Source organism: Barbus barbus, assembly GCF_936440315.1.
Source record: "Barbus barbus genome assembly, chromosome: 14".
Lineage (NCBI taxonomy): Eukaryota > Metazoa > Chordata > Actinopteri > Cypriniformes > Cyprinidae > Barbus > Barbus barbus.
This window is the reverse complement of record NC_136742.1, coordinates 21,266,938-21,293,614: the sequence shown is the minus strand read 5'-3', so window position 1 is coordinate 21,293,614 and position 26,677 is coordinate 21,266,938. Positions and strand designations below refer to the sequence as shown.

The window sequence follows — 26,677 nt, the reverse complement described above, 5'->3', positions numbered from 1 at the left end:
GAGGGGTTATTATAAAAAGCATGGTAAGAACTCACATTGCTAAACATGCTGTATACTATATATACTAAATAAACAATACATATGAGCAATAAATAAAAAAATTAATGTACAATAAAACGAAACACATTTAGAATGAGTTATCTTTTTATTATTCATAATAAAATCACAGCCTTACAAAACGTGAAAATAAAATCTTTTGTTAGTATGCAAGTTTTTCTAAAAGAGCACAAAGCAATCATTAATCAGCACACAAAAATGATTTATAATGACAAGTCATCCAAAATCCTAATGGCAACTTTTAAACAATGCAGCAGCTACTTTGATGGTTTGTTGGATCAGTCCCTGCTTAGTTTCAGGCTCAGGGATATTTCATAATGGGCTCATTGCTTAAGGTCCAAAGTCACTGCTCCGATTCTTACCAGGGTAAAACGTGATAATGGATAATCTCATATCCCCCACCAGTTCCCCCTCATCCTCTCTAAGGTTCTTGTCTGGTAAAGTAAGGCTCAGGTCATACATCTCAAAAGGTATTTCAGCTTTTGCGTCAGTTCTTCAAACACGTGGCCATAAAATTCGCCTGATTGCAATATTTGGCAGTCAGGTCAGGAGTAATGACTTTCACCAACAGATCTGACAATGCAGGGATGAAAGCTGTCATTCTTGTTAGAGATTGCACTCATGAGCCACAAACGAAAAGGCTATTTTTCCCCATATCTTCCTGAACAATCATATGACTGGATAAATCAAGTGAAACACGCTCAACAGGCAGTGCTCCATAAGACCAAAAAGCCAATGCAGCTTAACGGATGTGTTATGATTAATCAGCCAAGTAACTTTATTCTACATTTAGATTAGCTGCTAATGACTGGGGAAACAGGCGCCTTGCAATCCAAGGAAAGTCCACGTAACCCTGAAAACAACAAGCCTGTCAATCGCACCAAGGAAGGCTTTAGGAGTTAAGCAAAATTCAAATAGAGGTATGAGGAAGCTATCTGAATTGAAAACTATTTTACAACCATAGAAATATGCAAATATTCTATGAATAAACCTTACTGCATTCAGAGAATAAAAATAACAGTTTACTTCATATAATGCCATGGTCAACATCTGAGTACAGAAAATGAAAGATCTCTCTGATGTATCACTATTAATTAAGCTTTCCTATTCCATGGCTATCTTGTTAAGAATAATTGGTGTGTTCATTAAATATCTGACAGTATAGTATATAAGCACACACTGAGGGAAGACTATGGCAAATCCATTGTAAAACAAAAAGTGAAGTAAACAGGCACATGGACCATCTAAAAAGGCTTCATGTTGCCTCTTCCATCCTTTACTTTTCTCCTCTACTCACTGCATACACCTTTGACCCTGAATAAAGTATTTGTTACAAGATCTTTCTCTAATGCACATGGAGTGCTTCCAGAAATGGTTCCACAGCCATGTACTGTGTGTGTGTGTGTGTGTGTGTGTGAGTGTGAGTGAATTTGTTATTACCTAGGAAAATAGAGAATATAAAATGTAACATGGTCTGTTAGTGCAGTAAAAATGCAGCATAACCAGTCTAATGTACGAGATAAATTTCCCTCTTTCGGGATCACATCTCCATCATACCTTAAATACAATAATACTAGCATCCATTGTAATTATTGAATTCATCACTGATCAGTAGAATTATCAGTAAAACTTGCAACTGGCGTTATTTAAATCAATGGTGCAAATCACAAATCGTGCAAAAAAAATCTGATTTAAATAGAATGTGAATACAGTATCTGTAGAGCATCATAAAGTCTTTGATCCCGGATGTGCTTGGAGTCCAGGAGAAGATGTGAACCCTACCCATCCATGCTGAAAATGCCTGTTGGTTTAGCAGGAGAGGTGAACCAAAGATTCAGTACCCTCTCGTCCCCTCCTCGCCTCATCTCCACTCAGCTGAATTTGTCTTGGATATTCATTAGGCTGCTACTGGACTTGACTCTTTTGGCTGTGGATCAGGATGAGGGAATAGATTAGAACTAAACTGGCAAGAGATGCAACAGTTTAACACTGAAGTCAGACACTGCTCAGAGCATTACAAACGTACTGTGTGTTCTACATGCTTTGAAAGATGCTAAAATTAGTAGTGTTTGAGACTCCTTGGTTAAATACTGTCTGAAAGTGATTGACCATGAAATCAAAAGCAGTAAGGATCAAGCATGCGCAATTAACACTAGCAAAGACCTTTGCCCTTTTACTTAAACCTTCTAGAGAGACAATTTGCAAGGCCAGGCAAGTTACTTACGGTGTATAAGCTTGCGCTTCTTTTGTTCTGAGTGCAGGAAGCTGCTTAAGTAAAAGATGACGGGGAGGAAGAGCATGAAGCTGGACACTGCGATGACAGGCACAGTCTCCTCCCGAGGTAACAAGCAACTAAAGTTTTTACTCCACAGGTGCTGTGTCATGTTCATCTGAGAAGAAAGCAAGGTAATGATACCACAATTCTGATATCACAATTCTCAATTCTATCATAATCTGCTACCATTAAGGCTGGTTCACACTATACCAACAAAAATTTATTTATTTATTTAACACCAACATCTAGCAAAAACAGAAGAAATAACAAAAGTCATTCAATTAACAGGAAGCTACAGTATATTAGCCATTTAAGGTTAATAGTAGACAAAAAATCTAAAATACATTGTACCAACAAAAAAACAACAACAATGATTTTGTTGGATTAGTGCGTTACATTACATTAATGTTATCCAAAGGAAAATTCATTTTAGATATACACTTTATTATAGATTTTAATTTCCTGGAAATGAAACCAATAACCTTGGTGTGCCTACTGTCTGTAAAGTCTGGAATACACTACGCCACTATTAAAGGAATAGTTCTAATAGGAATAGTTTTAATTCAAAAATTTTAATTTGCCATTACTTGGTTGCCAGTGGATGCTCTGCAGTGAACGAGTGATGTCAAAATGAGAGCATTAAAATTGATAAAAGCATTACAATTACCCACAAGTAATCCACACAACTCCAGGCCCCAATAATTAATGTCCTGTGAAAAGCTGCATGTTTGTAAGAAACAAATGATTTAACATTAAGTCTTAATTAACATCAAACTATTGTTACTAAAATACGAATCCTCTATCCATAATGTTGCTTTCTCCAGTGAAAAAGTAATCTCATCTGAATCAGGAGAGAACTATGCACAAATCAAGCACAAGTGAAAACAGTTCTAAACAAATATGTTGCTGGATTTTAATGTACAATAGAGGATGGGCTTTTTTTTACTGGAGGAAGCGTTATGTATTATGGACAGGCACGACAAGACGTTAATTGATGGACGGAGTCGTGTGGATTTCTTGTAGATTATTGTGATGTTTTAGCAGCTGTTTTGACTCATCTGATGCCACCCATTCACTGAAGAGGATTTATTGGAGAGCAAAGTGATGCATTGCTAAATTTCTCCAAATCTGAACAGCTTGTAAAATGTTTGATATTCTCCATCTGGATAAAATCATAGTCTAAGGCTAAAAAAGGCTGTGCCCCTCATAACAACTCCAACTGCCCAAAATCTGAAGACTGGCTCTGACTTTGGCAACTATTATCAACTTGTCCAGACTGCAAATTGAAGCAAAAAATGTTTTGAACAAAAGTCATATTGTGTATTCCAGCCTTTAGTATGCACAGATGTAGGCCTATAGACAGTGCTGTTTTACAATTCTCCCATAATTCCACATCATAAATCTTAATTTGATAACTCAGGTGTTTGAATCAAATAACAGGGTTTGTGTATATTAGTGCATACTCACTGTGTCTTCTAAATCAATGCAGAGCGTGTAGTTTTTCTCCATTCTACCATAGATCTCGTTCAACCTTTTGTATGAGGTTTTGCAGTCTTTACACAGTTCAGTGTGGTTCCTCTATTAAGAGAACATGATAATCTCAAACTCTAGTAATTTGTTTTCACTGAGCTTGTACCTATCTGTATAAGACATTTGATAATACCTGATATTGTTCAAAACAGGAGAGTGACTGATTCAGAGTGGCCATGAAGTAAAGAGTATCATTGGAAAGAGCCTCCTGATCTTTAATCAGACATTCTAATGAGCAAAAAATATTAGAATTATTCTCAAAATAATCATAACTAAAATAAAAAACTAATCATAAATCTGACACAATTTCTTCATACTGCAACAAGTGGTGATAAGTATATAATCTGGTTAAAAGTGAAAATGAAAGAAACATGCTTAAGGGAAGCATGCAATCTAATGCCAGTTTTAATTAAGGCTATGTTACTTACGCTTGCATTTTGCTGTTGTCCAGATCTCATCTAATTTGATGAAGAGGGTATAGAGCAGCATCAACCTATCAGAACGCATCAGGCTGTCATGGCAACTGACATTTCCAGGGCCAGACTATGAGGACAAGTCATAATAAAGTATTTTGCATTAACTTCTATTGCTGCAGTCCCTGTAACTGATTTTATAATAACAACTTGTACAATGACAATAAAAAAAAAAACAGTACAGCATACAGTATGTACTGACATTGCTTTTTTAGTTTTTTTAAAAGGTACACTGTTAATGTGATACTGATGTGTATGTTCATGTGTACATTCACTGATGTGAACTATTTAAATAGCCCTTTAAGCATACTAAAGTATTCCAGAGTCAGTGTGAGTCGGGTGTGGTGAAACACACACAATCACGAGACATGAGTGCATGTGACCAGCGGGTGATAATTCTGTCAACCTTCAAACCATGCAAAAACATTTATAGGCACTTTGTTGTTAGAAATGTACATTTCGATTTGGAATGAGCACCTACTTCGTCCGATGATATGTTTTTATAAATGTCCTCCAGACTGTTGAAGCCAGTGTAACAGTTCTGACAGATTCTGACAGGTCGTGCATAAGTCACGAGGCAGTTCGCCAAAGTCACGTAGCGTTGCCCGTAGATGCGAAGCAGTTCAGTGCAATACTCGTTGACTTCCAAGTCCTCTGGAAATACAGATGAAAGACTGAGAGAGTAGAAGGATCCCAGAGTGCTCTTCTGTGATACAGGAATGACTGCTGATGGCAGCTTCAGTGCACTCATCTCTGAGGGGGAAATAGAGCAGTTAGCAACGCCATTAAAAGTAACAGCCCATTCTGCAAATAAGCATGCTGATACAAATGTAACTTTAGTTAACAATTCCATATCTGATACACTCCAAATACAACACGCTATCGCTTTGCGACTCTACACAGCTTCCTGTTTTCTTTCTTTTCCCTACTTCTCGGTCACATGACTAGGGTAATCTCGCGATGGACGGGATTTCAACTGATAGGTGCACCTGTAATGTTTAAAGTGAAGTTGAAAGAACTGGATATTGAGTCCCGTTTCATCCATTTCCAGTTGTTTTGTGTCTATACAATGCACTATTTAAAATAAACTACTTTGCTTGAAGTTGATCAGAACTACGTTTCTATTTCAGAGCTGAATTTCTGCATTTTGCACAGTTATTACAGAAAGAGCTGAATAGGGTCAATGATGCCTCTCCTCTCCCATCTATTTAACGTAAAATATATGTGACACCCTTTTGTTTTTATGAAATATACATTTAACTACTAGTTTATAATGTTGTGAATTTTTGTGAGTTGTTACGGCTTTATTGGTTTTATCTCTTAAAAGCTGCGAAATTAGTATTTTCGTTCTAGTTTTTGATCGTGCACACAGAATATGTTATAGGCTATTTATTTTATTTATCACTATCAATATTAATATATTAGTCGATGTGCATTTTAAAAGGTATAGCCTACAACATAAACGAAAGCCCCAAATTTAAACCGTTTAAAATCGGGATTAATAAACACAAAAAGAACACAGTCAGAAATATATTAGACTATTTCATTATTCTGTGTGTGTTTGGAGACAGGGCTGCATCCTCTCTCTTCTCGGTTTTTGACACCGCGTGCAATTTTGCGAATGTGTTAGCGCGCGCGCGGCCAAAAAATAATTACGGAGTCAAGGTAAACGATCTGGGCTCCGATTCTGATTGTGTTAATTGTCGCAAACCCTCGAATCAAGCCACTGCAGTCAATGGTCTTTAATGTGAAATTAGTGCCTCTTGATAACTTGCAGTCCGCGGCAATTCTGCAGTCATGAGAGCCTGATGGAAATGAGGGACTGAGAATGCCTCGCATTAAGGGCTATTCTACTGCGTGCGCTGATGTCTGAGTGTAAATTCGCAGGTTTTATATCGTGGATTGTGGCATTAGCTCTTCACTACTACAGTGTAGCAGCTCTGTTATTGTGATAGCCTTAAATTGGATGATCCAAGTCATCCCTCCACTCCTCCCCCCGGCAGCTGAATTCATTGGTTTGCAAGCAGGGAGCTTATGAACGAGGTATACAGAATCATACAATGATACCAAGAGGACGTTTGCAGTGAAAATACCCCCAAATATTTTATAGGCTATATCATATATGCTACCTCACATATCCTGGAAGAAATAAGATTATTGATCATCAGTGAAACTAATTAGGTTTTTAGGTAGGCCTAGAATTATCATGCATTAAGGACTTCATTTGAATGCACAACGGAGACAGAGGCAATTGAAGGAGGACAAAAATCACTAATTAGGCTGTCTAAGTGAAGTATCTTCATCGACTGGAGAGCTCTTAAGCGAAGGGATGAGCCTGGATAAGTTGGCTTAAATTCTGAAAATTGTGTGTGGCTCAAGATTATCCTATGAATTTTTAAAACGAAAAGCAGGTTTTCAAGGAACTACAAGAGACATTGATTTCATGGGTCATCTGGCCCTCACAATCATTTCTGAGGTAAATGAGGCATGTGATCGTGATGACATTATCCCGAGATTAATTATTTTGTTCTTCCAATTAAGGTATTTAAAATCTTAAAACAAAATTCTGCCATTCAAATTAAACTTCTGGATCAAACACCAATAATCAGCTACACAACCGAATGTGGATTGTTTTCTCGATGAATAACTTAATTGACAATAAATGAATTTTTCATATATCTTGATAAAATACAAATAGACCTATATTAAAAATTAAAGAATAAATGCGATTCGGTTTTTTAGCTAGACATCGCGCTTCATTCTTTGATTTGGTAATTCATGACTCTGACAGGGACCAGTTAAGGGTTAACTAAAGACTGTGCGCTAAACCTGGAGAGAGAAGAGCTGTAAAGTTATGCAGAAGTTATTCTCCATCCTTTGGGCCGTCCCTAATCCCCCAAAACCGCGTTCTTTTATGCGAGAACTGTGCCTCTTTTCTTGTTTTGCGCTGCCTATACAACATAAAGTCAGACTGCATTTAATGCTTATGGCGGGATGTGAGGGGGATTTTGCAAATGCGAGGCCCCCTTTCGCCGAAATATTGCTCTCTAAACGTCGTGTGAGTCTACCAACCTAAAGCGACCCCAGATTCTCCCCCCGGTGTCTGACTCGAATGACAAACCAGCCTGATTTCACTGCATCGCTGGGAAATGTTGGGGCTGATAATAGAGATTTCGCTTTCATTTTTTACGGTTGACTTGGTTATTGTTGCTTTTCTTTTGCCCTGATTCCTTCCAGGGATTAGGCCTGACTTCCCCACTAGCAGCGGCCAAAGTGGCCCGAACTGGGGATGACAACTGACGAGGATAAAGGCTTGGGCTATTCTGCCCTCTGAGAGGCAATGTGAACCGAGAAGAGCTGGACAGGAGAAACGCGCTCTCAATGTTCAATGAAGGGATGCCCCTAAATAGCTTAAAGAGCCCTGCAGCCTAATTAATTACTCCTAACTTTCTCGTTAAAACGTGCATATCAGGACCTCAGTAATTTGCATACTATAAACGGTGGTCCTGTGTCAAAAAAAATAAATAAATTCAGAACAAAACTGAGACTTCAACTTTTAAAGGGGAAATGATGTGCAGTCGGCCCATTAAAAGTAAAACAAAACAAGAGTGGGACAACAGTTAGTAAGTGATAGTAGTTAGTAATTTATATATGACCACTGGGGCGGATTCATTATAATGCCTTAAAAATAATACCCTTATAATGTATTATAAATATGGGCTTCGTAGAAAGTGTTACCAAAAACTCATATCAGTTTGGCAGAACACGGTCTGTGAGGTCGATCTCGACCCCAATTCATGAAGTTCAAGCTGATCTATCATCTAGATCAGTTTGGACCAGCTAATGACCATAAATGACCTGGATGGTCTAACTAAACCATGTAAAACCAGCTACCTTTCACAGGGGCAGTACCTTTACAAAAGGTACTCCTTTGTACCTTATTTTCTTACGAATGATTGAACAGTATTTTATGTGTCCTCATCTCTTATTCTTAACCATTTTAATTCAACTAAATACATTTTTAAATCATTTTAAAATGATTAATTCCTTGCTTTAATTGTTGTGATTATTTCAATTATTTTTATATAAAGAACTTTAAATTACCATTGTGTATGAAATGTGCTATATACACAAACTTGCCTTGCCTTATTTATCCCTAAAGGGTGCATAGTACCTTAAATGGACATATTATACCTAAATGGTACATATTAATAACTTTTGATAGGGTACCAACCATTATGCCATGTTAGCTGATAAAAGCATGGTAATTAATGAACATAATACATCAGAGCCGTTTGACACATCCTGAAAGTTTCAGTTCTTCTTTACCAACACAACTTCTGCTAACAGGCTAAACGTCTGCTTCTGGCTAGACCTTCACAAAAAAAATAACTACATATATGCTGGTGGATTTAATTAAACTTATTCTAATAGAGGAATATGTGTTTTCTCAAAAAGCACAAGTCCTGTATGATGTTTTTATTCACCCGGTGAAAAAAATTGTGGATTGTATCAATTGTTTGTACTATTAAAACATACAAATTTGAACTGATTGGTAGCAGTAATCAATGATGTTTTGAGCTTGTCTCCCTCAAATAGACATGTGGACCATTCATGAAGAAGTTAATCTTTGTTGACGGTGTTGTGCTCCACTGTCGGCCCGCTTGGCTCGCAGATCCAAGTCTCCAACAAACAGTCGGGATAATTACCAAACATGTAGCCGACGAACTCGATACACAATGGCGCATTGACTTCCTCACTGTTGGTCGCCTCTGTGGAGCACTATGACGAGGCCATCGCTCCACACAAGTCACCCCAGGCATCGTTCACGTGGAACGGGAGGCAAGGACGTCTTGTTTCATAACAAGACATGATGCTGACTTCTTTCAGCTCCAGTGAACTGGACATAAAACTCAGCTGACAACCTCCAGCAGAGTCAGCTTTCTCTGGGGAAGAAGAGTTACAGTTAGAGTTTACTAAGTTGACTTAAACTGCATGAACATTTTAACAATATTTTACAGGTCACTTTTTGTTGCGCCTAGGACTTACTCTTTGGCTTCATCTTGGGCTTATAGTGACACCTAGAAGCCTGGATCCACCCACGAAAAAAGTCAGCCATGATTGAAGAACTGAAAAAATTATTCCGAAATCACATACTTCCCCCCTATAGTAGGCAAAAAACAGTATATGAAAGAGTAGTATGTTCGAATTCACAGTATTCATAATCATTTGGTGTGCATCCGATTGACACTTTAATATCCCATGACCATAAGGCCTCAGGAAAGGATTCGTGAATGTGAAGTGATGCAACTGATGCAGGATCTTTTTTTTACGGTCACAAAGTATTACTAATTCAAAAGAAGTGCCTACCTGAGTCCAATAATGGAAGCTAATGGCATTCAGCTGATCATGTGATCTCAAAATGGCCACCTCCATTAGTAGACCCCCTTTATGTAAAATAAAAACTGCTTTTATAAGGCTACTCATTTACAGAGTCTTTAAAACATAAATCATTTAAAGATTAAAAATGAAATGAATTTCTTTATGTAACACTTCTATAAAGAGGGGAAATTTGCACCTCTAAGAGCCTTAGTTACTTTCCCTGGAATATGTAATATCATTTATTTAAAATATTTTTATTTACACTTGCATGAAATGAAGGTTAACTTTAATCCAACATAATAAAAGTGAATACATTTTTAAAGTTTGGTGTGCTGGCAGTTTCGCCAGTGATATCGCTGAATGAAAGACTCCCCTACAACTCCTTGTTAGTTGCCAACTATGAACTTTTTTTGCCCCGAAGAGCAGTTCAGTGCGAGTCGGTTCTCATTCACTGGCCGGCTTTTGTGGGCCGCCCTCACTTTCATTCCTCCGTGCGTTACACCAATTAAAGGAGGACGTGCAGCAACTGTAATGGCCCGAAGAGTGATTGTTTTTGACAAGCAACAAAACACATAGATCCACCCCTCCGATTAGGACGGCCGGGGGAAGGGTGTATTTTAGGGAGGTAGTGCTCAGCCCAGTCAGTGCCCTTAAAGCGGCATGAACTATGAGAGGAGGGGTATGGCCTTCAAGGGAAGGGTTTTTTTTCTCAAAGACCGGTCATGTCAAAGAGGAGGACAGAAAGATACCCAGCCTCCCCCCTACCAAGCTTTATACACACTATACTGCTTGCCTGCGTACAAGTGTCAGCATTAGCTTTTACCACACCAGGGCTCAGTTTGAGAAGCCTGGAATTCCAGAATCAATGAAATTCCTATAGAGCCCGATCTCAACATGCAGAGCAAATCCCACAAAGATTAAATCCAAAGTTAAGCTTTGCTTGGTGATTTATATCAGATATAATCAAATAAAAAGAGCTTGGCTTTATGAGGCCAGGACAATATACTCCCTGGAGGAATTTCCCTTCTGTGTGATGTGTAATGTTAGTGAGATTCTTACTGTCAAGTGATTTAATCACTAATGCACTTTCAGCCTTCACTCAAAGACTTGACTTACAATTTAAAGACTGTTAGACAACTGCTATCTAATTCTGCAACAGAAATTATATACTGCATGTCATTCCTCTAAAAAAGTGGCAGCTGTGGTTGCCAGAAATTCACAGTTAAAGTGTATATTTTGTGTATAATGGAATGGCATATTTGTGCCTGTAAATTTTACTACATCTTATAACCTTATATTTCATTAAATTGTGTAAAGTTAATATACCAAGGCACTTGAACTACAAAAATGGCATGACATTAAAATAATAAAAACACACTTATTATGTGTTTGGACACTGATGACAATGAGAGCAAACTAAATTATTTTGTTAACACCATTACCTACAACATTTGCCTCAATAAACTCCTTATTTGCTGCTTATTAATAGTTAGCAAGGTATAGTTGGTAGGATTAGGGATGTCGAATATGGTCGTGCAGAATATATACTATTAAAATGTACCGTTTGCACTGATAATTTATAGTTTTTACTTGCAAAAACACATTCATTTCACAATATCTTACAGTGTAATTACAAATAATGCAATGTTAATCCATTAACACCGTATATGTTAAGTTAAGTTTTTACAGTAGCATTTTTAGCCATTTTCTGTAAAAAAAATAAAAATAAATAAAAGTATCAGGAGTAATATTATGCAATTATTTCGACTGTAAATATTTGCTGAAAACATATTTTGACAAATGTAAACACTCTTGTCTCTTTTCATATTTAATAATATTAAACTTGTTGTTTTTTTTCATGACAATTGTCACAAATAATTGTGTAAACAGAGCAACCAAACCAGCGCAGAAGCCTTTGTTAGAGCCATATAGATGAAATTATTCAAATATGATTGACTGCCGAGCCAACAGTCATTCTGGAGTGTAAAAATACACTAATATAAGGCCGATACTAATATTGATCTGAAGCGAAATGCATAACCACTCATGAATTGATCACGGTAACGCATTGAGGCAAATCCGGCCGCGGTGGAACGCAGATGCCAGGTGAAAGCCGGCTCTGATCAGCAGGGGTGCATATGCATTTTGCTCCTTTAGAGAGAAGGCTTTGGCCCAGATGCAGCCATGTTAACTTTGAGTGCCCCCCCCCCAACACACTCCTTCCCACTCTTCCCAAGCCCCCAGGTTGCCTTTGCATGACATCATCGCTGAAGCATGCCCCCCAAGCCCCTGTGAATCTCCCCGTCCTTATTCCCATTGAGCCTCTGCAAGCCATACGTTTCTTTCTCTCCCTCTCCTTTTTTCCCCTCCTTCTCTTTCTCTTCCTCCTCTGCTTCCACCAATCCCCTCCCTTTTTCCTTAACCAGGAGAAGGCATTGTTTGGGGCGAGGGCCTGATCAAAAAACGCGGCCCGCCTTTCTGTAAATTCAATAAGCCCACCTTAAAGATTTGCCTAATTAATGGATGACATCTTTGGCTGGAGGAGAGGCGAGGTATTTTGCTCGGGCTCGCTCATTGTTGGCCTCCTAATTAACTTTCCCAGGTCAGCCTGGGTCTCAGCAACCTGGGAGTGAAGAGCTTCATTGTGAGAGGAGTTGTAAACTTACTTTTTTTGCCTCGGCACTTAAAAGGGAAAGCAACTATAGGGAACAGAAAATATCCTATTTAAGGCTTTTGTGAGTGAACTGCCTGCACATGGTCCAATAAAGGAAGTCTTTTTAAATAAGCGTTCATGGTCCTCCCCACAGTCCTCCTCTCCCCTCCCTCTCTCCTCTCCTCTTTTCCTTTTCGGAGCGATGCAGAAAGGTTATGAATGATAGTTTGGGGTCTAAGGAGTGAGGAGCAAGGGCCAGTCTTCTGTGTACCATTTGTGTTTGAACCTTTTGAGAAAGTCCGAGTTTGGGGGAAAAACCTTTCTGGTCTGTCTGGCAACTGTATGATTAGCGTTTCTTACTAGGAAGACGAGAAATTCCAAGTTTAAAACATGGACGTATTTGGCCTTATTATCGCTTTCAATTAGGCCACCTACAGCGGAGATAGTCGTGGCGATGGATGCAATTCACGTAAACATAACACACTAATATCGAGCTTAATGAAGATAAAACGGATCATGAAGAATGAACGGAAACAACAACACAAATCACTCTTTGGGAAAACAATGAATCCATCAGTTATACCTAAAAAGCCCCTTCCCCACCACCCCCCACCCCCACCTCAGCTCCGATATCGTCTCACCTCCCCTCCCTCTACACCCTCTGTCTGATCCCAAAATCCAAGCCTCCTGATGTAATGAGTGGGGTGTGATCTTCCCACAGTCACTGAGGCCAGCTTCAGCATCAAAACATCAGCTATTTCAGCTCTCTCTGACCTTTACTGTCACTGGGTGGCCCAAAGACCCAAACTTCGCTAGTGTAAAATAAATAAAATACAATAATAAGCTATTCCAATACATTTTTAACTGAATTAGCTGTTAACGTCTGTAAAATGTATTATTATACAATCATCGTTTCCATAACTGGTGGACATGTACAAATGAAATTCCCAAGACAAGAGGATTATAATACCTAATAATGAATTTTTTTAACAAGTTAAATGTTAATAATAGATAAATAAATAAATACATAGGTTTTGTAACTGAATTTTCCTTTGAATTATTATTTTTCTTCACTATATTTGTTCAGTAGCCGAACGCTTTATTGCATGTATGTCAAAAATAAAACAAAAGGTGCACAAGTGAGCTTGACAAATTAATGAAATGATCAAAGTCTCTGAAATATTTTTCTTTTATTTGTTTTTTATATTAAATAATTGTGGCTGGACATCTTTAAATACTTTAGACTTGATTTTGGTAACACTTTACAATAAGGTTCTATTTGTCAGCATTGATTAACTAGTTAACAAACTAACAATAAAGAAAACTTTCTAAAGGATAATTTACAATATTTACTAATTATTAAAATCAAACGTTTTATTAAAATCAAAAGTTACAATTGTTCATATTTAATAGAGCTAAACTAACAATGAACAGCTGTTTTTTATTTAACGTTCACAAATATGAATAGTAAATATAACTAATTAACAAATAAGAAATGCATTAACATTAACCAATAGGATCTCATTGTTACCAGGTTGCTTTGAAACAATCTGTATCACTACAGAAATAAAAATGACTAGTGTGTGTGTGATTATTTTAACAATTTCAAAATATATATTATATATATAAATTATTATAAAATATAAAGTATATAAATTATATTCTTTGATATATTAATAATATATTATATATTGTAGAATTGAATGTATTTTTACATTTTTTTGTTAAAATTAATCCAGGACACAGAACATACAAGCGTAACTATAATCAAAATTGATCCAATTATTTCAGTGTTACTGCAAATATGACAACAAATAGCAAAATCAATATTTAAAGCAAAGTCAAAAATATAAAAGAAATCATACCATATATCATATAAAAGCCATCAAATGATGTGATAGGCTTTGGCAGGCAAATTATTTCTGTGAAATATGCCATTGATGAGCCGTCACCTGAAGAGACAAATAAGAGAGTGCAAGCAAGTAGAAGAAAGTTGATTTTACAGCAGAATAAAGTTTGTCATTTCGTGCCCCTAAACTGTTTGCCGAAATGGTGTGAACGGCTAAAGCCTCTTTAGCGAGCTGTCATAATTTGTTAACGAGGCCTTTCAAAAAAGCAGAATGATAATGAGAGGACAGAAAAAAGAGACAGGCAGCAAGAGAGGGTAGAGGGGGTGCCCTTCATGAGTGACTGTGGAAGCGGAGAGTCGGTCCCCAGGGAGCCGGGTCAGGGGGGACAACATCAGACCGATTTCAGCGCAGCAACATGATGGCATCTCTGAAGTTTTAATATTAATGAGAGCGAGCTCCTCGGCCCGGCCTGCCAGCACTCTCAACAGGTGCCTCTCTACTGTCCCGCTGATGATAACACCTCTAAGTCTCAGGAGGAGCTCTGGGCCTTAAAGAGAGGGAGGGCAGGCAGAAAGGGAAACGGAATGAGTTAAGTCATCCATTTAAAAACTTAGACGATGAGGGGAGAAAGGAGCTCTCTTTTAAAGTCACCTCTCATGAAGCTGAACCACGAGGTCTCGATATTTCTCCTCTTCTTCCAAACCCCCTTGAGAAAGAAATTGACTTTTGTTTGGAGTTTGTGAAAAGTGGGAATCAGGAGAAGGACAATGGGGCTCCCCATGGAGAGGACCCGAGTGAAGCCATCTCAAATCAGTCAGCCAAGGGACCAATTAATCCGGCCATTGTCAGGCCCAAGCCACTGCCAGCACATCAACACATTCAGAGCCCATTGTCCCGACCCTCCTGCAGTAGGATTTAGTCCGTCCAACAGCCAGTTTTGTCCGGGCCAGCTCAGGCGGAAGTTTCTCACTGACAATTTGCCCCAAATAGATTTGTCAGAAAGCGTCCATCGACCTGCCAGTTAGACAGGGCAAGGTTGTGTTGGGCCTTTATTACTATTATTATATTTTGGAAATGCAGGCAGCATAATCAGAATCAGAATTAGCTTTATTGCCAGGTATGTTTACACATACGAGGAATTTGTTTTAGTGACAGTAGCTCCACAGCGCAACAGAATGACAACAACAGGATAGGACACAAATAATAAAAAAATTGCTTATTTGTACAAATATACAAAATGGACAATATGCAAAATAGCACAAACACATTATACAAAATAGACAATTCAGTATGTACAGGTATGTTAGGTGCAAATTTGAAATGTAATAAGTATGGCAAAATACTACAGTTGTGTTTGGAGAACCGTATGTGTGACGGTCTAACCTCATGTAAGGTGCGAGATGAAATGAATACGGTAATTGCTAACACATGGAATGTGTGTTTGCATGTATATAATTAAATTTGATGTCAGGTCTCTTTAATATTAAAACGTCAGTAACTGAAAGAATAAGAAAACGATTAAGATGAGTATTGTTACATCATTCTTGTTATGGGAAGATATACATTTATATTTATTCAAATATAATTTTCATTAAAATACTATATGGACTGTCCTGTCCTAATTTCTCTGTACAAACATTATTGTATAAGGATTTGCGATGATAGTTATGAAATTGCTAATGTTATTTTATTCAATAAATTCACCAATAACACCTATTTAAAGATTTAAATATATATATATATATTCAGTTACCAGGGAAAAGCTGTCTAAATGGGTATCTGATTGTTAGTTACAATGTGAAAAAAAAGGTTAAAACAAATCATGTCAAATAGGCAACAATCTGAATGGCAGATAATATCTAAAACAGAATAATACAAAAAAATCCTCCTCTATTTAGTGAGAACTTTTCTTGAGTATTCAATCAGTGATTTCTGGTAAAAATAAAATAAAATAAATAAAAGATTTGTACATGTAAATACAAAACAGTTTAACAGACATATTTCTATCAGAAACAAATATTCTATACACCATACATATATAGATGGACATAAGTGGTTTAAGAAAACATGTTTTGTATATACCTCAGTTAGAATTATTAAATAAAACGGTTTTTTCTTCTTAGTGGCCCAATAATAAGAGGTCAGTTTTGAATTCCTTAATATAGTCATTCATTAGAAAGACAATGTAAGTTGTCATCAATAGGCTAAGAGCTTACTCCGGTGTTTTTTTATTTTTTATATGTGATATAAATTTATTTCCATTTTTTATTAATTCATAATTTAAAATGTTTTAAATTTAAGTTCCCATCCTCATTTGATAGTAATTTCTTTCTCTATGAGTCAGGAACAGAATATTTGTAATCCTCTGGCCATCAGCAATCCGCAACTTTTTTCCTCATACATGTGTTCATCTCAGAACAAAGTGCATCTCCAACATGCTGTTACAGGAGTGGTTAAGGATAAGAGATGGTGTTGCTGTCCCTCTCCACTTTAAGGGCTAAGTAAGCAGTTGCATACTGATTCTGTCAAGCCAACAACTAGATACACAATCAGATGGTTCTTTGTCAGAGATTTTCATTGACTGTTATTGAGAGGAGAGTCACAAGCACAAAAAGTGAAAGCAAGCAGCCGGGGCAACCATGATGTTGGTTATGTTTGTGTAAAGACTATCTATGAATGACAGGATTAGGGCGAGTTAAGCAGATTACTAAGAGCAGACCACCCCACCCCTAAGACACACACACACACACACATATAAACACACAGATAGAGAAAGTGGGAAATGAGAAAGAAAAGAGAGACGGGACAGAAAAAGTCTGATTTGTCCACAATCATGCATTTTTAAAATGAACATGATGCTCTTAACATATCGTACAGGCTATATAAAAGTCATTACACTCAGAATCGTTTTGATTTAATCACTCATGGCCTAGAGTTTGCTGGTGATGCTCACAGAGATATGGGTCTTACTGTGACACTTTTTTTTCTCAGTCTGGCACATAAAGTCCTGAAAAACGCACATTTGAATGTGCAGTCATTCACCTGTCAAAAAATCCTAATTTCTTTTCAGTGCACTGAGAACACCGTTTAAAGGAGGACATGACAATCACTAATTGCGATTAGATACGCCCCCGTTCGCCACGTTTAGACCTAGATTTAGGGCTCCCATATGGCCCCGAGCTACCGTGGGAATGTTCATAATTAAACCCAAAATATGGGTGTCTACTGGCGGCGGCCACAACACGGCACGCTGTTAAGGTCAAGATGTCATTGCACACGCTCTCAAAGGGTACAGTTGTGATTCTCCCAGTCCACGAGGGAAACTCGCACGCATGTGTCCCCTCTAAAACACAGCGCGCACTTGATTTTGCAGCGATTTCCCATTTTGTTTCCTCTTATAAGCAATTTAACCTAGTCTGCTGTGACATTTATTTAGCATGTAGGCTAGTAAAAAAAAAAAAAAACCTTTTTCATATAGCGCTCATTAGAGTATGGGTAAATCTATAAATAAACATACAATCCATCATAGAGCTGTTTATTTATGGCTGTTTAGACTGGGTCTCATAAATAAAAATTAACTTCGCGCCCACACGACAAAGAGACGTTGCATTCAAGAGGTTTGTTTAAATTATGAGCAGTGCAAAAGATACAAGTAATTTTAATTAATTTTTCCTTGAAAAAAAACTTGTAAGTTGAAAGTTTTATGTTACATACACAACAGTAGGCTATACAAAGAAAGAAAATGTTGCCTATCCCCCCAGAAAAATTGAAGGTTTTAAGTAGATCTATAGCCTCAATATAACAAAGGATTGTGTGTGCATTTAGATTTTATCTACGAAAAAGTAGGGGCGTGCAGTCGAACAAATTACAGTGTTAAATACACATTTACCACAAACCAGCAACATTTATTAGGCTATATACTACTAGCCTACAGTAGCAATCATAACAAGCCACATTTACCTGTTGATTCACTCTAAAAATGCAACAATCACTTAAAAAAAAATTTCAAGCCGTGCGTAAAAACCTGGCAAGATGAGGGAGCGATGTGAAACACTTAGGGCTCAGTCTCTTTCCTGCGGTCATACTACCAAAGCAACAGGTGCACGCGCGCGAAGGAAGAATCCGGGGAAGCGCGACAGAGAGTAAGTAAAAAATAGAGTGCTTTAAACTGTTTACTTCGGTCTGGGAGCAGTTAGGTCACTGAACTCTCTGAAGATGGAAATGTGTTCCTAATCAGTGGCAAACGTTTGATTCGGTCATTTAAACAGCCTTGCTGATCCTAATCAATTCCTATAGAGCGCACCATTAGCCTCTGACAGTGTCTGACTCGATGTGTATGGAATATCTCTTCATCCGTCCCCGTGACGTCATGCGCGAGCAGGAGTTGAAGCAGAAGGCAGGGAAAAGCTAAGTGGTCAAAGGAAGTTGGGCTCTCCTCCCACCCTCCCGCCCTCCTACTCTAATACATCTCATACATATTACCAAACCTTTAATCTGACGGTACACATCACAAAGTCACTCACCAAGGCTCCGAGCTGAGACGCATTTCCCAGCTCATGTTGTACTTTTTAAGCTGGTGTTGAGCAGTACAGTGCTGGCTTAAGCTCCAGTGCTTCTCCATAGCTGCACCAAGTTTCCGTGGCGCTGAGAGACCAGGGACTGGCTTGGACATATATTGTCTGTGGGGCTGCATCCATCGCATCAGCCAACAGTCAGACGAAATCTGGATTCTATTTGCTGAAAAACAAGAGGAGCGACTTGGACACAATCAAAGAAAACTCCTGCAGAAAGCAGAGAACCAGCTGTCCACCGCAAACCGGATGTTACATTTGTGCTTGTAATTTTTTAAAACCAAGTCAAAAGTGTTAAGACTCCCCTGGGCCTGAAAAGTGTAACTTTTCAACGCAGTTTTCTTGGAGCAGAGGTCTTCAACATGAGCAAGCCTGCTGGTTCAACAAGTGGTTGTCTGGATATTTTAAATGTCAAATCCAGTGAGTAAATCGTCTTTCTTCACTTTTGAGATATGCAGGCTGTTAGAAATAGCGTGATGGCGAAGCAAAAACGCAGTCTCTTTTTGTTTACGAAATACGTGAAAGTAAAATTATTGCTTGTGGGTTTAAGATGACAAAAATCACGTAAACTCCATAGAGCTGTCAAACGCAAATCGAAATGCTGTCAAATTGTTGCCTATACCTCTATAGACTGATAGCACGACTGCCCAAAACAAACAAGGCAAAGCACTCTATAAATCATTCTTTGTACAGGGCTGCATCTTAGACGTGAAAATGCAAGAAAATAAATAAATGCATTCAATCTTAGACAAGTTCGCGTTTAGTGATGCTGTTACACTGCTGAGAATGTTTTGACAGCCTTATTCCCCCATTAAACTTTGCAAATAAGTTGTGCGTGCACATTGAGATTATAAAAAAATTATATTAGTTATAAGGTGCCAGCCTGTACAGTTTTAAAATATCATAATGTGGTCCTAAGGAATGCATAAACTATGCATGTGTCTTCAAAGCAGATCTGCTGAGTTTTAGGCATTCTTTTGACTTTCAATAAATTTCAAGGTAACAAGAATGCAAGTGCCCTGAAATTCATCTATAATTAATGTTTTCTGTCAATTTGTTATTTTACAATTGCAGATAAAATAACTGGAAACATTTCTTGAAATATGAAATAGTGTGATTTGCCTGTAATACGCTTTTGGTGCAAAAAAAAAAGTGCGCATCTATTTGACTTTTACATTAGGCTTAACTGAAAATGAAAAACACAAATAGTGTTAAAGGTTTTTAAAAGTTGAAGTGGTTTCAAGTGAAAGTGAAAAAGGCAATACAATTCATTCAAGTGAAAGGCAAAGAAAATAAGGTAACCCAATTACAATTTTAAAGCACACCGAGTAGCCTAATGATGTCTAAATAACAAAACTAAACATATTTTAATTTAACACAATTTTGAAATCTATTCTAGAATTTTATGAGTAATTTTTTATCATTTTTTATTTAGCACCGGTGAACAAGTCAGTTAATTTCGTTGAGGCCTAAACTTTTCGTTCATTATTATTTTGAATGGCTGCCCCAAAAAACTTTTTGACAACACTTGTATACACTATAACATGTAGGTTATTTGACTCCGGTGTAAAATGAAAAAAAACCTCAGGTGATATTTAATATTCACATGATATATATATTATTTTTCTCATTACTCACTTGTTTTACAGGAGTGAAATTGTGTCACTGTTTGGGTGGTCGAAGACCCATTAAGTTCAGAGTTTCTCACAACTGCACGTAATCCAGTGCAGCAGGTCCCAGGGTTGATTGATGCTGATTACCGTAATGAAATATGCCATATGTCTTTAAACAATTACTGCGCACAATGCAACAGACTGGGACCCCCACCGTGGAAAGTTAAAGACGTGATCCCTTCTCTAAAACAAATCCGCCTTCAATTCATATGAGTTTCTTACCAACGTAGTGTGAGTGTTGTCAAATTAAGCGATGATAGAACTGGACGGAGGACAGTAGGACTTATGACTTCCTCGAAATAAAAGCAGTCTGTTTAATGGGTTTAGTTACCACATAAATAGGCATAAAATCGCAGAAACAAAAATCCTTAATCACAATAGAATTTGTAAATGCACTTGAAAAAGCAGGCGTTCTGGCTTCAAGCGCTTTATCATCTGGTGAAAAAAAGTGTAATTGGAGCAATTTTCAACTTTCAAAATGACTCCGATACAAAAGTTACAAGTTGCCTCTATCACAAGAGAGGTTCTCTTTTTAAGTCATGCAAAAAACAAGCATATGAAATTAAATATTCAATTTGATCTGCATTGTTGTCAAGACTTTTATACGAAAGTTTCGCACTGTTCTTAAATTTTAAAATAAGATTATATACGCACACAAGCAAATCTTCATCACCAAAAGCCTGTAACAAAACACCATTATAATTTCTGAAAGGACCTATACGAGCAACATCTGGCATGCACAGAACAGAATGTGTTTTTACATTAAAATGCAGCATAGTTTTTTTTCTTCCTTTTCTCGTTTTAAGAAGTCAGAGTGCATGAAGTCGTTTTCCTTCTCCGTCGTTACCGGTCTATATCCGAATTCCCATGCTACCCTTTTTGACGGGTCACTGGAAAATCAATGAGCAGGTGGACATATGTCAGTGTAATTACATAGCCGTTTCTCTAAACGACTCCCCCATATACATGCAAATATACCTCTATTGACAGACTTAAATACAGAAAAAAAAAGTATCCTGCACACACAAGAAAAATCACAATTTTCATTTACTCCAAGTTCATTTGCATACACTTCATTTGAGTCGCTGAAACGCGCTGGTGCGTATTATTCTCCTCTCCAATGTCACTCCCTAATCCGCGAGCCTATAGACGGCGCGAAGAAAGCAGTTGTCGAGCTTCATTATGAAGCGGGGTTGGTAGCTTGTCGAGACCAGGCCAGTCAGACGAGGCTCAATGGGGAAATCATTAAGTTAACACTCTCCCTAATGTCGCCATTGTGCGCGTCAACTGAACATTGTTTTATGGGACCTGCGATATGACGCTTCCCACCAATGCGCTCTCAGGCCTATGGTTTACACATTCCTATGGACAGACTCATTAAAGGTGTGTCCTTTAATACAACATTTACCACGATTTTAGGGCAAATGTGCAAATTAAACAATGACTTTCAAGGAATTTCTCTAGAAAATTATCAGGCGCAGTCTGTTGGAATTTTGCATCTTGCGCAAAATTTTTCTTTTGGGCCCTTATCGTAGTTTTAAACAAAATGAATGCGTTTTGCGTGACACACTTGTTTAAGTGAATCTAACATAAAGTGATTAATTATAAAAGTAGCATACTGTGTTTTGTTGGTTAACCGCAAGATACTGAACATGAAGGAAAGCGCACGAGAAGCCTGCTGTTGCTATGGTTACCCCCTCATCGCGATTTTTGTTCGCTACTATTTATCGACATGTGGAAATATGAGTTCGGCCTAACTTGTAATCATAAACCTAACTAAACGTATCTACTAAATTGGGGGAAAGAATAGACTAAGTAGCCTACATTTGAGACCCCCCCCCCCCCCATTTTTGTTCGGACGTCCTTTCGGGGGTTCAAGCCTTAATTAGGATGTTCAGCTCCCACCCTTTGCAAAAAAATAAAAAATAAATAAATAAAAAAAACTTTGTCCGGTTAAAGTAAATAATTATTATATTATAAACAAATCTACAAAAACTTGTGAATAGGCTAATCAAATTTTTATTTTTTTTGTCAATATTTAAAAAAAAAAAAACGAAGTCTCCAATAGGTTTGCTTTTTCCTTTAAATAGGCCTAAATGCTGTATTTTCTATCTCTGTTAGGTCGGATTCTGGACATTCCGTGTAAAGTGTGTGGAGACCGAAGTTCTGGAAAGCACTACGGTGTTTATGCGTGTGATGGGTGCTCGGGATTTTTCAAGAGGAGCATAAGAAGAAACAGAACGTATGTCTGCAAATCTGGCACACAGGTGAGCTATACTAATCAATTACAGCGATGTGTTTGAACCATAACAGCGTCAGCTAATTTGATCTAAGCAAGCGCGTCTAAGGACTAGATTACACCTCCAGTGATTTTCATAATTGAAAGATTATCCCAGAAGTGAGCCCCCTCCCGCGCCTTTGAGGGCCCTTTGCCCCGTCTAGTGTAACAGGTGTAATCCAATCTAACGCACCGGCAGGACTGGGTGGATTTGGAGAGCGGTAGGCGGGAATGAGACTATTGGCCGTGCGGCGGGGGAGCGAGTCAATAGCCGTCATTACTCTGCCATTCTCACATACCTGTGGAGTGGAGACCAATGGAGCATATAGTAGAAGAGGCTGTTTGTCTGCCATTACTGCTGAACGAATCGAAACCTAATGCATTTCCTTATTCCTTCCACCTTTTTTCCTCAGGGCGGCTGTCCAGTAGACAAGACACACAGAAATCAGTGCCGCGCCTGTCGCTTGAAAAAGTGTCTAGAAGTGAATATGAATAAAGATGGTAAGTGCTAGTAAATTTGTCTTTGTTATAAGCTTGAAAACATTTTAGATATAACTATATCTTATTTAAACTTATTTTGTCTCTAGCCTCTGATGCAACCCCCTTTGGCAGATGCAGAAAATTAAAGCTGTTTAGTCATGAAAAGTAAATTGCTTTTAAGTTTTTACTTACGAACAACAAGACTGTAACACTCGTATATGCTAAATGCTTTTTTTTTAAAAAAACAATAGTAGTAAGCCGTAAAGCCACTTTTAACTAATTAACATTTGAAAGAGAAAGAGAGAGTGCTCATGAACCACAAGATTTAGTCTTAGAATAAAACTCATGAAAAAGGTCAAATGGAGTAAAGTAGCTCATTTATATTCAAGATATTTGTAGAAAAGAAATTGTAGCCTATAAATGATTAAGCTGTGCACACTTTTGTCTTCAAGATGCAAGTAGCCTAAAATAATTTATAATTTAATTAAATCATCAAATTATGCTATAGAAAATGCTATAAACGTTTTTCTAAAATGTATGAATCCAACAAGAACAAATAAATTATTTGACACGTTTCTAAACTACCATTTCTGCTTTGGCATCATATGAGAAGACTTATTTCTCATGTCACTGATCTTTACATTTCTACAGCCGTGCAGCACGAGAGAGGACCGAGGACTTCAACCATTCGAAAGCAGGTGGCACTGTATTTCCGAGGGCATAAAGAGGTGAACGGTTCGTCGACACATTTCCCATCCACGTCTATCCCGGGTCCGCCGTTTTTCACTACAGTCACGCAACTGGAGCCTCACAATCTGGAGTTAAACCCGGTCACAAGCACACCGGAACGACAGGCCATTGTGGGACTCGCCCAACCCACACCGAAGGTAAACGTGTTCCTTCATAACAGTGAAGTTTAAATGAACGAATTGTCAATTTATACGAACTTCACTAAAACATACGTTGAAACTATTATCTGAACGCTTATTTTCTATGATAATATAATCACTTTTCAGTATCCTCATGAAGTTAGCAGCAATCCCATGTACCTGTATGAAGTGGCGACCGAGTCTGTGTGCGAGTCAGCAGCGCGCCTGCTCTTCATGAGCATTAAATGGGCCAAAAGCGTTCCGGCCTTCTCCACACTCCCTCTACCGGACCAGGTAAACAAGTGTTATTATTTTACACAGATTAAATATGTTATATGTGCCATCAAGTGTGAAACCAAATTCAAATGCTGGGTGTTTTATTTCCACTCATTAATGAACTTACTGTTTTGCAGTTGATCCTTTTAGAAGACGCTTGGAGGGAACTGTTCGTGTTGGGTATAGCGCAGTGGGCCATTCCAGTGGACTCCAGCACTCTCCTAGCTGTTTCAGGTAGGCCATAGCCTACAACACATAACCTACTTTTGTAAAAAATCGACACGTTTTGTGAAAAATACGATATCTTCCAATGTTATCTCCATACAAGTCAAACGTTTTGTTTTTTCTCGCGAATTAGGAATGAACACCGAGAACACAGATTCCCAGAGGCTAAACAAAATCATCGCAGAAATCCAGGCGCTGCAGGAGGTCGTGACGCGCTTCAGACAGTTAAGACTGGACGCCACGGAGTTCGCGTGCCTCAAGTGCATCGTCACCTTTAAAGCAGGTGGGGTTCGATTAAATATAACAAAATGCAACATATTAAAGCGAAATATAGCTATTATTAATCATTACAGAAACGTTCTCTACTGGCCAAACAGTAGCTCTGAACAAACATGCTGTTTTTTTCCGTTCTTGCAGTTCCAACACACAGTGGTTCGGAACTGAGGAGCTTTCGCAACGCCAGTGCCATTGCAGCCCTTCAGGACGAAGCCCAGCTGACTCTAAACAGCTACATCCACACCAGGTAGCCTACAGCATGGGTGAATCTATAAAAGCTCATTAAATAAGTATTACGCAAATTCAGAACACTTCATGTTGTGTTTTTTTGTTTTTATTTAAAACTAATTGTTGCGTTCCAGGTACCCCACTCAGCCGTGTCGCTTTGGGAAACTGCTGTTGCTCTTGCCTGCTCTACGTTCAATTGGACCATCCACCATTGAAGAGGTGTTCTTCAAAAAGACCATTGGAAACGTGCCCATCACACGACTGCTCTCCGACATGTACAAATCCAGTGATATATGAGCTACTGAGAGACAGAGAAAAGAAAACAACATGTATCTTTGACCTTGGCATTCGCATGGACGCTGGAATGCTGTGGATGATACCAGATACCCTAATGTGATACTTCACGCACTTGTTTGGAGAACAAAGCTCTACCAATGTCAAGATGTTATTACGCAGGGAAACTATAAAACAAGCAAAAGACTGAATCTCTATAAGTTGACCTTACTGCTTAGAAAGAAAAATGAACGTTTAACCAGTAATTTTCTAATTGATTTACTTTTAATCTATTTAAGTTCGTTTATGGAAGTAACTTAACAAGCTTAATCTGTTCTTGTTCTGTCAAGATTTAAATACAAAATTATCTTAGTTCATAGTCATATTTGAATGGAGTGTCAGTGAGGTTATGTACAATCATTCATTTCAAAACGGGACGTTTTATTGTGTCCAACTGACCAACTACCTTTATGACCAATGCTGTTTTGATTTCAGCACCAGTATCATTCATTTGTCCACAAGAACTTTGAAGAAAACCAAAAAAGAAAAAAGAAACCATGAGGTATGTTGCAGGGAAGTAGGTCGCTGTCCCTTTGACATAGTGCTGAAAACCAAAGGCCCATGAGTCAGAACTGAAGAGCAAGTTCATTCCTGTTTTACCTTCTAGCAGAAGCTCCAACTTTAATCAAAACACTTGAACCAGCTAATCAGGTTTACTTGAAATGTACGCTGAAATGTTGGAATTAAACTCTGCAGGAAGGCAGCAGGACTGAGCATTACTGACTTGATGCATCACATAATTACCTACTGAGGTGACTGGGAGGCCGCAGCACCCACACCCTGTGACCTTAACAGAAGATTAGGGTTCACAGGCAGGGCAATCGAAATCCTCTGGATATAGATCTGTTGGCATTGTGAGTTTTCTGTGCGCCCACTCTGAAAATGTAATTTTATTGATGTTTAAAAAGTTGTTTCTGCTCAATCCATGGCCCATGTCAGAGGTCGCCATTTTAAACCTGTGTTTGACTAGCTACTAACCCTGGAAAAGAGACAACAATCAGCACTTGGATTTGCTTTTGTAATCTGTAAATACATTTCTCGTTGTACAGTGATCATTTTTGTGAAAGTTGTTCTAAGATATTAGAATAAATATTGAATATTGATCGCCTGGTCCATCAGGGACTGTCAAATGCATGGCTCCTTTTGCTTTCTGGGTTTCTAAGGCTTCCTTCTACAAGCAGCAAAAGGTCCATTGCACCCTAAACGGGGTACTAAACGGGGACAGAGAGGTTCACGTCTGCACGTAAG

General features: G+C 38.1%; 3 protein-coding genes across 3 annotated transcripts in view; 2 read left to right on the top strand and 1 right to left on the bottom strand.

Moving 5' to 3' along the window:
* The window catches only part of LOC306879751 (enhancer of rudimentary homolog), a 1,222,178-nt gene that overhangs the window by 578,840 nt on the left and 616,661 nt on the right, over positions 1–26,677 (top strand). The gene's annotated exons all lie outside the window — the stretch shown is intronic.
* On the bottom strand, positions 130–5,273 carry LOC306880168 (osteopetrosis-associated transmembrane protein 1-like). Its single transcript, XM_079433500.1, has 6 exons — positions 4,817–5,273; positions 4,291–4,405; positions 3,996–4,090; positions 3,800–3,910; positions 2,282–2,447; positions 130–1,984 (listed from the first exon to the last, which is right to left on the bottom strand). Exons 1-6 carry the CDS (start codon positions 5,186–5,188, stop codon positions 1,929–1,931), a joined length of 915 nt encoding a protein of 304 aa, XP_079289626.1. The 5' UTR covers positions 5,189–5,273; the 3' UTR covers positions 130–1,928.
* On the top strand, positions 18,723–26,531 carry LOC306880178 (nuclear receptor subfamily 2 group E member 1-like). The gene is made up of 9 exons (XM_079433512.1): positions 18,723–19,211; positions 22,586–22,731; positions 23,156–23,243; positions 23,874–24,109; positions 24,239–24,385; positions 24,505–24,601; positions 24,726–24,875; positions 25,010–25,115; positions 25,231–26,531. Exons 1-9 carry the CDS (start codon positions 19,154–19,156, stop codon positions 25,391–25,393), a joined length of 1,191 nt encoding a protein of 396 aa, XP_079289638.1. The 5' UTR covers positions 18,723–19,153; the 3' UTR covers positions 25,394–26,531.